General features: G+C 42.5%; 1 protein-coding gene across 1 annotated transcript in view; it reads right to left on the reverse strand.

Annotated features, from left to right (window-relative positions):
* The window catches only part of LOC134353407 (NALCN channel auxiliary factor 1-like), a 496,830-nt gene that overhangs the window by 47,753 nt on the left and 434,876 nt on the right, over window positions 1–14,201 (reverse strand). Inside the window, exon 3 of the mRNA XM_063061433.1 lies at window positions 464–635. Coding sequence (XP_062917503.1) covers window positions 464–635 — 172 coding nt within the window. The remainder of the gene's footprint in view (window positions 1–463; window positions 636–14,201) is intronic.

Genomic DNA, 14,201 nt, shown 5'->3' on the forward strand with positions numbered 1-14,201 from the left:
GCAGAGTGATAATCTCTGGCGTTTATTTCTACTTTCAGAAAGCTGGGTGATAATAAGAATGTAGGAATAGGTACAATTCATGACTAATCTAATACGAGTTCTCAGCTTTGATTCAATGTGAGAAATCTGGACAGGCAGCATCTGTGGAAGGAAATACTTGAGGATAAGAACTTAGAAAGCAACTTGCTAATTTCTTCCAGCATGTAATTTTAGATTCCAGGCATCGGAAGTACATTGCATTTGATTTAATATTCATTTGAATGTTTTGCATGTGGGGAGGAGGTTATGATCAACTGTGAGGAATCTGCTGCAAATCTCTGTCCAGGAGTAATATGAAGATGCTGGCTGTACTTAGGGACGTTGGAGGTAGTGATTGAAGCACTTAGAAGATACTTTTGCAAATATTACAAGCATTAAGTTAGAGCTATATCACCTTTATTGCACATTGCTGTCAGATATGTACCTGTGCAGATGAAGCTTGGCAACCCGCCATAGATTAGATCATCGTTGTCTGGTAGAATAAATGGACATCGGGCCTGGACTTCCAGGCAGTATTGCTTACAAGGAATCCTGCGAGGACACAGAAGTTGTGAGGCTTTGAAATACTCCGAACACAGCCATGCTTTGTAGACTGCCTAAAAGATCAAAGGAGGGGATATTTGGGTTGGGGGGTCAGAGGTCAGAAAAGAGAGAAAAAAAACATATTTAACAAAAGTCCATAAGTCTAATGGCATATTTATTTATTTCATTATTTATTGTGATACAGTGCAGAATAGGCCCTTTGGGCCATGCCACCCAGAAACCACTGAATTGATTCTAGGCTAATCATAGGACAATTCACAATGACGAATTAACCTATGTGGGAGGAAACCAGAGCACCCGCAGGAAATCCACGCGGCCATGGGGAGAACGTACAAACTGCTCAGAGACAGCAGCGGGAATTGAACCCCGGCCGCTGGTACCGTAGAGCATTGTGCTCACCATTACCCTACCGTGAGGCTGGATGGCTTCATGCACTTCTTCTAAAGCATTAATATTGGATAGCACTTTCAAAGCATAAAACTATCACGTGGTCAGGTATAAGGACCCATGCCCTTAAGCTAAGTTTATTCTCCAAAGCTTGAAGTAATTTATTGTAGCGTGACATTACAGCCAAGAATACTAAAGCCCATTCAGCTCAATTTTGGACCCAACGGAGCTAGTTTTCCTTCTCTTTTACCTAAGTGCATTCTAATGTCTGTCTTTTGAATAATCATATTTGGTAAAAATAATATTGGAATTGATGGATTACAAGCCTGAACTTTGGTGTGGCAAAAGAGTTTTTTTAAAATTTCAGTTGGGGAAGTCCTTTCCTTAAAGTGTTTCATTCCTCTTTGTTGGTTTTCATGAATCATTTCAAAGTGGAAGGGTGAACTCTGATTCAATTGAAGCAACACTGAAGCTGGGTAAGTTTGATAGGAACTCTCAGACAGTGGAGGGCAGCAACAGTAGCCCTACTACTTAAGGAAGGAGAGACAGATAAATCAGGGAATGAGAGTAGGATGGAAAATCACAATCAGAATCAGGTTTAAAATGACTGGCATATGTCATGAAATTTGTCGTCTTTGCAGCAGCAGTACAACGCAATACAGAATAATAGAGAAAAACAACTGTGAATTACAGTAAGTATATATATATTTCAGTGTTATGTGTGTGTGTGTATATATAAAATAGTTAAATGTTGGAGTGTATGGGGTGTCAGGGAGAGGTAGCACCTCTGGTGGGGGAACATGTCACGTCCTTTTCAGGCCGGTTAGTCCACCTTTGGTCCCCACCTGGCACTCAGCTCTCACCTGTGGCTCCCCGTAGCTGTTTGCATGTGACAGCGGCCACACCCCGGGCAACGGCTTCGACAAGCCGGCTAAACCAGGTGAGGGTAGCCGACGGGTCTCAAACCCTCGGTGAGATAGGGAGTTGTCTATCCCAGCATGTGAAGACAGACTCCGGTGGACTGAGCGGATGAGACCAGTGGAAGGTCCAACGGTCAAGAAGGCGGTCTCTGCAAGCGTCGTGGAACGCATAGAGCAGGACAAGACACAGAAGACGTCCTGGTCATCCACTGCGCCTAGTCCCATCTCCAGCTGTCTCGACTCTGTCTTGCCACTGGATCCAGATGGGAATTGGGAACAGAGAGTGAGGCTGACGCTGCGCAACTCTCCCTCACTTAAATCCAAATCATGTGCTAGTCTTGACACCATCATCATCATAATGGTGTCAAGGTCTTCATCGACGACGATGATGGACAAACAACAGTTAAATAAGTAGTGCAAAAATAAAAAAAGTGTATTGAGATGTTGTTCATGTTTAAGTGTCCATTCACAAATCGGATGTCAGAGGGGAAGAAGCTGTTCCTGAATCATTGAGTGTGTGCCTTCAGGCCTCTGCACCTCCTTCCTGATGGTAGCATTGAGAACAGGGCATATCCTGGGTGCTGGGGGTCCTTTTTGAGGCATTGCACCTTGAAGATATCCTGGATACTACAGGGGCTAGTGCCCATGACGAGCTGACTAACTTACAGCTCTCTGCAGCTGACTTTGATCCTGTCTGTGCAGTACCACACCACCACTCCCATACCAGACGGTGATGCAGTCAATTAGAATGCTCTTCGCGGTACGTCAGTAGAAATTTGCGAGTGCCTTTCGTGACATACCAAATCCCCTCAAACTCCTAATGAAACATAGCCACTGCCATGCCTTCTCTATAGCTGCATCGTTATGTTGGGCCCTGGGTAGATCCTCAGAGATCTTGACACCCAGGAACTTTAAATTGCTCATCCACTCCACTTCTGATCCCTCTATGAGGACTGGTGTGTGTTCCCTGGTTGGAATTGATATTATGGAAATGTTAACAGGGCACCTTGAAAATGAGGATAAGATCTGGCAGGGTCAACATGGATTTCTGAATGGGAAATCATATTCGATTAATTTAACTTGAGGGTGGCACAATCTTCCCATGATCATGTAAATTTCCTCCTGCATTCCAAAGATATATGCATTCAAAAGGTTAGTAGGTTAATTGGGTCACGTGGGTATAATTGGGTGGCATGGGTTTGTTGGGCCTGTTACTGTACTGCGTCTCTAAATATAAAAAAAACCTGTCTTTGAAGTTGTTATTGCTTAGTGCAAAAAAGATTATTAATGTAAATTAGAGCATGCAGTATTGTGGGTAATATATTGAGCTGGACAGAGGATTGGTTAAAGGACAGGAAAAGAGGAGTAGAAAGTGTTGGGGTGGATGGCTATCACTAATAGGAATATCATAGGGAATGAGGATGGGGCCCAACCTGCTCACCATCTATAGCAATACCTTGGATGACAAGTTTAACAATAGTTTTTGCAGGCTTGCTGATGATGCAAAGGCAGCCTTTAAAGAGGGCCCAAGAGGATGGAGACAGGAGGATAAAGACAGGTTAAGGGAAAAACAAAGCTACAGCAGCTAACTATCATGTGGAAAAATTTAAGGTCTTCCACTTTGGCAGATAACATAAAAAGGTGGTGTATATTTTAAGTGATGAGAGACTGAAAGGTGGTGTTCAGAGGTAATTAATTGTACTTGAATTGTTGAAAGTTGCCATTCAAGTACTGAGAGTTATTAGGAAAGGAAATGGTATATTGGTCTTTTTTACAGGAAGACTCGAGTGCAGGAGTTGAGGCATCCTGCTCCAATTAGAGAAAGCCCTGTTGAATTTACATCCGGAATATTGTTTACAGTTTTGGTATCCCTTCTTAAGGATATACATGCAAAAGAGAGAGTAAACATCCTCTCATTTAACCATTTCCACCCTGGGATAAAGCTGCTGGCTGCCCACTCCATCTAGGCCTCATCATCTTTTACATCTCTAACATACCATCCCACATCCTGCTTCACTCTGGAGGAGAAAGGCTAGCTTGCTCAACCTTTCCTCATTCAACGTGCTCTCTAGTCCAGGCAGTATCCTGGTAAATCTCCTCTGCACTCTCTATACTGTTTCCACATCCTTCCAAAAATGAGGTGACCAGAACTGAACAAAATATTGTAAAATGTGGTATAATCAGAGTTCTAAAAACCTGCAATGGCAGTTTTGTCATATAAAGCAGAGGTAATAAAGGCGACATACTTTTGTGTATTTAAGGGAGTAAGAGAGAAGCACATTATGACTTGGAACATGACAGCATGAAATTGATGTTCCCTGGCTAAAATATCTTGGAGCAGGGATAACATTCTGGAATAAAGAATCCACCTTTCAAGACAGTGGGATGAGAAAAATTACTTCACCCAACAATTTCAAAGGAATCTTCGGAGTTTTCTCCCCAGTCGTGCTCTGGACACTCAGTTCAAGTATGAAATTGAAATTTAGAAGTTATCATTAAAGAGTATAAGCTAAGACAGGAAAGTGGCACTGAGGTAAAAGCTCCATCCTGCTTCCCTTTCTTTTGCTCTTATGTTTCTAATTCTTCTGGCTGCTAACATTTATTCACAGTCTCGAATTATGCTTGAGAGATGATGGTGAGCCATTTTCTTCAGTTGCTTCCTTTCCGGACCTGGAGCACTGGGGCTGAGGGTCAACCTAGCAGAAGTTTAAGAGCGGCACACTGTAGAATGGGTAGGTAGAGTCTTTTTTAGGGTAGGACTATCAAATGCTAGTGGGCAAAGGTTTAATGTGAAAGGGGGAGAAATTTTAAAGATGTGCAAGGCAAGTTTTTTGCACAGAGAATGGTAATTGCAGTGCCGGGGAGGTGGCAGAAGCAGAGATGATTGGAATGCTTAAAAAGCATTCAGACAGGAACATGAACCATAAGAACATAAGACCATAAAACATAGCAGTAAATTAGGTCATTATTCGACTCATTAAGTCTACCCCAGCATTCTATCATGCCTAATTTACTACTCCTCTCAACTTCATTCTTCTCGTAACCTTTGACATCCTCACTAATCAAGAACCTATCAACCTCTTCTTTAAATATACCCATTCACTTGACCTTCATAGCCATCTATAGCAATGAGTTCCACAGATTCATCATCCTCTAGCTAAAGAACTTCCTCTTCATCTGCGTTCTAAAGGGAGTTTTTGTATTCTGGGTCTGTGCCCTCTGGTCCCAGACTCCCCTACTATCAGAAAAATCCTCTCCATACCCACTCTATCTAGGCCTTTCAATGTTCTGTAGGTTTCAATGAGATTCCCCTCAGCTCGCTCTTCTAAATTCCAGTGAATACAGACTCAAGCTATCAGACACTCCTTGAATGGCAGGAATGCAGAGATATAGACCATGTGCAGACAGATGAGATAAATTGGATTAATATCATTGTGGGATAAAGGACCTCTTTCTATACGTTCTATGCAGCTTTTGTATTGAACAGGTTTTATCATGTTGTCGGCAGCATCTTCCATCATGCTACTGATGATTGACTAATGGGCTGTTAATGAGATGGATTGGAATTGCCCTCCCCTTGAATGAGACAAACTGGTGCAATTCTCCATATTGCTGGATAGATTCCAATTTTGTAACTGAAGCATAATTCCTTGGTTAGTAGTGCAGATCACACAGAAGCTGGGATTTTTGCCAGGAATCACAGCCTTTGCTGTTTCTAGCACTGTCAATTGAACTAGGCAAGGGCTGGCTTTAGCGATGTTTAAGGGGCATGGGTGGGTCAGCTCCTTATCACTTCTGAGGCACAATTGCTTCAGCTGTGTCTCATTGAAGCTGGTGATGTTATGGGAGACCCCACCATCTCAGCTGTTCATTTGACTGCCACTATTCATTACTGAATGTTCTAGAACTGCAGAGATTTGATTAGATTTACATGTTTTGTGATCGTTTAGCATGGTCTACTGACAACTAAACTCACTGTTTGATATGGTGCAAACCAGTGCCACTGCTTCACCAAACTGGCACCTCAACTTTACCTATACCCACCCCAGCTCCTGGCATGCTCTTCTACATTCCTCATTGCACAAGGGTTGATCCTTTGACTTTAGCAGAGTGATGGACATGGGTGATCACAAAGTTACAAATTGGGCTTCTTCACAAATGGTTCAAATATGGAAGTATGGAAATAAAAGTAATGTCTTTTTCATAGATGCAATTCTTCACAGGATGTGAATATTGTAATCAATTCCACCATTTGTTGTTCATCTGTAATTGTCCCTGAAATGATGAGGCCATTGGGAGTCACATAGAAGTTAGACAAGGAATGAACGGCAGATTTCTTTTCCAGACTGACATCAGTGAATCAGACGTTTTTTCTCCAGACAAAGCAGTAATTTTGTGTATTCTGTTACCAAAACAGGGATTTGCTATTAAATTCCAGATTTATTTAATTACTTGAATTTAAATCCCCAGCTCTAATAGTAGGATTTGAACGTGTGCCTCGATCAGTAGTTCAAAAGTCTGGTTGCTTGTTGAGAGACTTAATTGCTAAGCCGCCATGAACCATCTAAAATCACCGAAAGAAGGCACAAGCTCTGGACTCAGTTTCAAGGACTCTGCATGTTCTCAGTATTATTTCTATTTCTTCATGTGTTTGTTCATTACTCATTGAGATACAGCACAGAATAGGTTATTCTGGCCCTTCGAGCCACACTGCCCAGCAGTGCCCCAATTTAGACCATAAGACCATAAGACAAAGGAGCAGAAGTCGACCATTCGGCCCATTGAGTCTGCTCCGCCATTTTATCATGAGCTGGTCCATTCTCCCATTTAATCCCACTCCCCCGCCTTCTCACCATAACCTTTGATGCCTTGGCTATTCAGATACCTATCAATCTCTGCCTTAAGTACACCCAATGACTTGGCCTCCACTGCTGCCCGTGGCAACAAATTCCATAGATTCATCACCCTCTGACTAAAAAAATTTCTTCGCATTTCTGTTCTGAATGGGCGCCCTTCAATCCTTAAATCATGCCCTCTCGTACTAGACTCCCCCATCATGGGAAACAACTTTGCCACATCCACTCCGTCCATGCCTTTCAACATTCGAAATATTTCTTTGAGGTCTCCCCTCATTCTTTTACACTCCAAGGAATACAGTCCAAGGGCTGACAAACGTTCCTCATATGTTAACCCTCTCTTTCCCGGAATCATTCTAGTGAATCTTCTCTGTACCCTTTCCAACGTCAGCACATCCTTTCTTAAATAAGGAGACCAAAACTGCCCACAGTACTCCAAGTGAGGTCTCACCAGCTCCTTATAGAGCCTCAACATCACATCCCTGCTCCTATACTCTATTCCTCTAGAAATGAATGCCAACATTGCATTCGCCTTCTTCACCACCGACTCAACCTGGAGGTTAACCTTAAGGGTATCCTGTACTAGGACTCCCAAGTCCCGTTGCAGCTCTGAACTTTGAATTCTTTCCCCATTTAAATAATAGTCTGCCCGTTTATTTCTTCTGCCAAAGTGCATAACCATACACTTTCCAACATTGTATTTCATTTGCCACTTCTTTGCCCATTCTTCCAATTTACCCAAGTCTCTCTGCAGATTCTCTGTTTCCTCAGCACTACTGGCCCCTCCACCTATCTTTGTATCATCAGCAAACTTAGCCACAAAGCCATCTATTCCATAATCCGAATCATTGATGCACAATGTAGAAAGAAGCAGCCCCAACACGGACCCCTGTGGAAAACCACTGGTAACCGGCAGCCAACCAGAATAGGATCCCTTTATTCCCACTCTCTGTTTCTTGCCAATCAGCCAACACTCTATCCACGTATGTAACTTTCCCGTAATTCCATGGGCTCTTATCTTGTTAAGTAGCCTCATGTGTGGCACCTTGTCAAAAGCCTTCTGAAAATCCAAATATACATCATCCACTGCATCTCCCTTGTCTAAGCTACTTGTAATTTCCTCAAAAAATTGTAATAGGTTTGTCAGGCAGGATTTTCCTTTAAGGAATCCATGCTGAGTTCTGCCTATTTTGTCATATGCCTCCAGGTACTCTATAATCTCATCCTTGACAATTGACTCCAACATCTTCCCAACCACCGATGTCAAGCTAACAGGTCTATCATTCCCTTTTTTGCTTCCTTGCCCCCTTTTTAAATAGCGGAGTGACATTTGCAATCTTCCAGTCCTCCGGAACCATGCCAGAATCTATCGACTTTTGAAAGGTCATCGCTAATGCCTCCGCAATCTCCACAGCTACTTCTTTCAGAACACGAGAGTGCATTCCATCTGGTCTGGGAGATTTATCTACCTTTAGATTATTCAGCTTCTGGAGTACTTTCTCTGTCGTAATTGTGACTGCGCACACTTCTCTTCCCTGCCACCCTTGAGTGTCCGGTATACTGCCGATGTCTTCCTCAGTGAAGACTGGTGCAAAATACTCATTCAGTTCCTCTGCCATCTCCTTATCTCCCATTACAATTTCTCCAGCATCATTTTCTATCAGTCCTATATCTACTCTCACCTGTCCTTTACTCTTTATATACTTGAAAAAGCTTTTAGTATCCTCTTTGATATTATTTGCTAGCTTCCTTTCATAGTTAATCTTTTCCCTCTTAATGACCTTCTTAGTTTCCTTTTGTAAGCTTTTAAAAACTTCCCAATCCTGTCTTCCCACTAATTTTTGCTTCTTTGTATGCCCTAATTTACTCCTAGCCTAATCAAGGGACAATTTACAATGACCAACTAACCTACCAACTGGTAGGTCAATGGATTGTGGGAGGAACGCGAAGCACCCGGAGGAAAGCAAAGCAGTGACAGGGAGAACACACAAACTCATTACAGGCAGCAGCAGGAATTGAACCCAAGTCGCCTATACTGTAAAACATTGTGTTAACCATTACACTACCATGTATGTATGTATTTATATACATTTGCATATTGCATATTGGTTGTTTGTCAGTTTTTGTCTTCAGTTTTTCATTGATTCTATTGTATTTCTCTGTTTTTCTTGATGCCTGTAAGAAAATGAATCTCAAGGTAGTATATTGTGATATACATGTACTTTGATAGTAAATTTGCTTTGAACTGTGAACACAAGCAGTTGGTGTAAATTACATATTTCCATTCCACAATTAAACCTGCTTATGCCATTTATAAATCTGCAATTTAAATTATTCACCTGATAATTAGTCTGTTTCAGTTGCCAAGATAACATACAAACATCTGTTTTTTTGGTCAGTGGTGCAGCAAAAAACATGTCATAATCTATATGTAATTTACTTCTGGAAATTTGTGAAAAACTGAATACATTGTGTTATTGATTCAGAAAAATTATGGCTCATTTATCAACACAAACAGAATGCTGGAGGAACTTAGCAAGTCAGACAACATCTCTGGAGGGGAATAAACAGTTGCCTTTTTGGCCCGAATCCAATCTTTCAATAAGATTATTTATTCCCCTCCATAGATGCTGCCTGACTTGCTGAATTCTGCCAACATTTTGTGTGTGTTGCTGAAGATTTACAGCATCTGCAGAATCTCTTGTGTTTATGATTATGATATTTAAGCCAATTTAATGGATTAGTACAGGAGTTCCCAGATTTTTTTAATGACATGGCCCCTACTGTTAACTGAGGGATCAGTGGACAGTATGAAACAAACATACCTGAGATAGCCATATATACTGTGGGATGACAGAAATTACCAGCACTTTGAAGTAACAACTAATTCAACAAGGAACCCCTCTACCTGGGACATGCCTCCACCTTGCTGCTGCTGTCAGGCAAGTGGTGAAGAAGCCTGAAGTCCCACATCACCAGGTTCAATAACAGCTGCTTGCCAACAACCATAAGGTTCTTGAAATGACCTGCACAACTCTAATCCTACCTCAGCAATGGAACACTACAGACTCCCATTGCACTACCATGGACACGTTGCTGAAGTTTCTTTTACACTATTGTCTTGTTTTGGCCATTCTGTTCTTTCTCTCTTCACTGCCTTGCCTAATTTATGTATAACAGATTGCACAATTTGTCTTCTTTTGCACATTGGTGGTTTGTCTGTCTTTATCTCCAGTTTTTCATTGATTCAGTTGTATTCCTTTGTTTTACTGTGAATGTCTGCAAGAAAATGAATCTAAGCCCAAATGAGAGAAATCTGCAAATCCAGACTGAAGTGCTGGAGGAACTCAGCAGGCCAGACAGCATGTATGAAAGAGCACTGTGAACTTTTTGGGCTGAGACCCTTCACCAAGACTGGAAAAAAAGATGAAGTGCCCTTCATTTACCTCCTACCCAAGATCCACAAACTTGCCTGTCCAGGTAGACCCATTGTTTCTGCTTTTCCCTGTCCCACTGAACTTATCTCTGCATACCTTGACTCAGTTTTATCCTGCCCTGGTTCAGTCCCTTCCTACCTAATCCGTGACACTTCACACATTCTTGATCTTTTCGATGATTTCAAGTTCCCTGGCTCCGATCATCTTATTTCCAAATTGGATGTCTAGTCCCTATATACCTTCATCCCACACCAGGAAGGCCTCAAACCTCTACGATTCTTTCTGGACACCAGATCCAACCAGTTCCCCCCCACCACCACTCTCCCCCATCTTGTCCTCATTCTTAATAATTTCTCCTTCAGCTCCTCCCACTTTCTTCAAATAAAAGGGGCACTTGCATGGGTCCCAGCTATGCCTGCCTGTTTGTCGGCTACAGGGAACAGTCTATGTTCCAAGGCTAAACTGGTATAGAACATAGAACAAAGAAATCTACAGCACATTACAGGCCCTTCAGCCCACAATGCTGTGCTGACCACGTAACCTACTCTAGAAACTGCATAGAATTTCCATATTGCATAGCCCTCTATTTTTCTAAGCTCCATGTACCTATCTAAGAGTCTCTTAAAAGACCTACCAACATCACTGGTAGTGCATTCCATGCACCCACCACTCTCTGTCTGGAAAAACTTACTTCTGACATCCCCTTTGTACCTGCTTCTAAGCACCTTAAAACTATGTCCCCTCATGTTAGCCATTTCAGCCCTGGGAAAAAGCCTCTGGCTATCCATACAATCAAAGCCTCTCATCACCTTATACACTTGTTTAAAATGAGAGAAAGTCAACATGATTTCGAAGGAGAAGATGGCGACGCGACGGCAGCGTGCGCGGCCTCTCTGGTGTTGAATATCTGTTATGTCAAGTAGGGGACCGTGCACAATTCTGATTTGATGGAGATGGACGTGAGAGTACAGAGGAACATCTGGAAAACTTCTGAAATGCCTGCTTTGCTGCCACTGTTACTGTGTGGTAACCGGAATCTCTGGAGCAGAAGGCCCCGAAATCCTCGGCTTTGCTTTGTTTCAGCGGCCGGGGTGAGGTCGAATGCGCTCGGCAGAGAATGGCGCTCGGGGGGCTGTCTTGGAGGGGCTGGTCGGAGGCTCGAAGTTTTTGGATGGATGGACTCAGTGTCGGCTGTGGTCAGCTGCTTCCAAGGCATCGGCAAGTTGACGGTGCCTGGAGATTTATGGCAGGGAGTTTCTCCCTTTTGCCACTGCTATCGGGGACTCGGGGACTTTTGAGACATTTTTTACCGTGCCTATGGTTTGTTCTTCATCAAATTATGGTATTGCTTTGCACTGCTGTAACTAGATGTTATAATTACGTGGTTTTGTCTTTGGTTTGTCCTGTTTTCTGTGATATCACTCCGGAGAAACATAGTATCATTTCTTAATGCATGTATGCATTTCTAAATGACAATAAAAGAGGACTGAATGTTCTCATAATCTAATCTAATGATTTGAGAGAGACATGTATATTTCAAAAACAAAGGATAAGAACAAATGTAAAAAAATCATTGTATTTCAGTCAGAGGGGTGAATCTATGAAATAGTTGTAGTGAGAATTTAAAACCATGCACCACACTTAACAAGTTTAAAAAAATGTAAAAATAATTTATTGAACAAATATAAAATACATGATTTTAAATGAATGGGAGTAATGTAAATAAATGATACTTGGAATTGGATTTTGTGTTAAAGGATTATCAATTTTTTTGTTTTGATATGATGATTGATGCCAGATATGTTGTTGTATAAGTAAGAGGGGTAGGCGTAATAAGCTGTAGCTTCAGCCTACACCCTTTTGGTCTGTTTTAAAGAATATCTATTTTTTTTGTTGTAATTTTGTCCTAATAAAATCATTGTTGAAAATGATGCTTTTTTTTATGTTTGTACTGACCGAAATAAATTTCATTCATTCTTTCACTTCTAACAGGTCACCTCTCACCCTCTGTTGCTCCAAGGAGAAAAGACCAAATGCACTCAACCTGTTCTCATAAGGTATGCTTTCCAATCCAGGCAACATCCTTGTAAATCTCCTTTGCATTCTTTCTATAGTATCCACATCTTTCCTGTAATAAGGTGACCAGAACTGAAGTGGGATCTAAGTAAGGTCTTATATAGCTGTAACATTACTTCATGGCTCTTGAACTCAGTCCCACAGTTGATGAAGGCCAACACATCATACGCCTTCTAGTATCAACCTGCACAGCAGCTTTGAGAGTCCTATGGACACAGACCCCAAGATCTCTCAGATCCTCCACACTTGCCAAGAGTCTTACCATTAATATTATATAATGTCTTCAAATTTGACCTACCAAAATGAACCACTTATCTGGGTTGAACTCCATCTGCCACTTGTCAGCCCAGTTCTGCATCCTATCGTTGCCCCGCTGTAACCTCTGACAACCCTATATCTCCCCAACTTTTTCTATGCTACATCAATGACTGCATTGGTGCTGCATCCTGTGCTCATGTGGAGCTTGTCAACTTTATCAACTTTGCCTCCACTTCCACCCCGCCCTCAAATTTACCTGGTCCATTTCCGACATCTCCCTCGCCTTTCTTGATGCCTCTGTCTCGTTATCTGGAGACAGTTTATCTACTGATGTTTATTATAAACCCATAGCTACCTGGACTATACCTCGTTCCACCCTGTTGCTTGTAAAAACGCCATCTCCTTCTGTTAATTTTTCCATCTCCGCTGCATCTGCTCTCAGGATAAGGCTTTTCATTCCAGAACTAAGATGGTGTAGTCCTTCTTCAAAGAAAGGGCTTTGTTTCCTCCACCACCAATGCTGCCCTCAACGGCGTCCCTTCCAATTCACGCACGTCTGCTCTTACCCCATCATCCCGCCACCCTACCAGGGATAGGGTTCTTCTTGTCTTCACCTACCACCCCATTAGCCTCTGCATCCAGCACATAATTCTCCATAACTTCCGTCATCTCCAGCAGGATCCCACTACCAAGCATATCTTTCCCTCCTGCTTTCTGCTTTCCGCAGGGGTTGCTTCCTCTGTGACTCCCTTGTTCATTCGTCCATCCCCTCTGATCTCCCTTCTGGCACTTATCCTTGCAAGCAGAACTAGTGCTACACCTGCCCCTATACCTCCTCCCTCACTACCACTCAGTGCCTCAAACAGTCCTTCCAGGTGAGGTGACACTTCACCCATGAGTCTTTTGGGGTCATCTACTGTATCCAGTGCTCCCAGTGTGGCCTCCTGTATAACGGGGAGACCCAACACAGATTTGGAGACCACTTCGCTGAGCACCTACACTCTGTCTACTAGAAAAGGTGAGATCTTCCAGGGGCCTCCCATTTTAATCCTGCTTCCCATTCCCATTCTGACATGTCAGACTGTGGCCACTTCTACCATCGCGTTGAGGCCACACTCAGGTTGGAGGAGTTGGAACACCTTATATCCTGTCTAAGCAGCCTCCAACCTGATGGCATGAACATCAATTTCTCAAACTTCAGGTAATACCCTCCACCCTTAAACATTTCCCATTCCAGTTACCCTCTGTCAGCTCATCTCCATACCTGCCTATCACCTCCCTCTGATGGCCCTCCCCTTTTCTTTCTTCCATGGCCTTCTGTCCTCTCCTATCAGATCCCCCCCTTCTCAGTGTATCTCTTCCACTAATCAATTCCCCAGATCTTTACTTCACCCTTCCCCACCTTCCCGTTTCACCTATCACCTTGTGGTTCTTCCTCCCTCTCCCACCACTTTCTTACTCTGACTCCACGTCTTTTTTTCCAGTCCTGATGAAGGGCTTTGGCCCGAAACATCGATCGTACTCTTTCCATTGCTGCTGCCTGGCCTGCTGAGTTCCTCCAGTATTTTGTAAATTAATCTAAGTGTAATATTTGGCGACACATACATACTTTGATAATAAATTTATGTTGAACTTTAATTATGTTCTCTGTGTTGTCTGAACTTACATGTTTGTGAAGTTTATCA

The sequence above is a fragment of the Mobula hypostoma genome, chromosome 10 (genome assembly GCF_963921235.1).
Source record: "Mobula hypostoma chromosome 10, sMobHyp1.1, whole genome shotgun sequence".
Classification (NCBI taxonomy): domain Eukaryota; kingdom Metazoa; phylum Chordata; class Chondrichthyes; order Myliobatiformes; family Myliobatidae; genus Mobula; species Mobula hypostoma.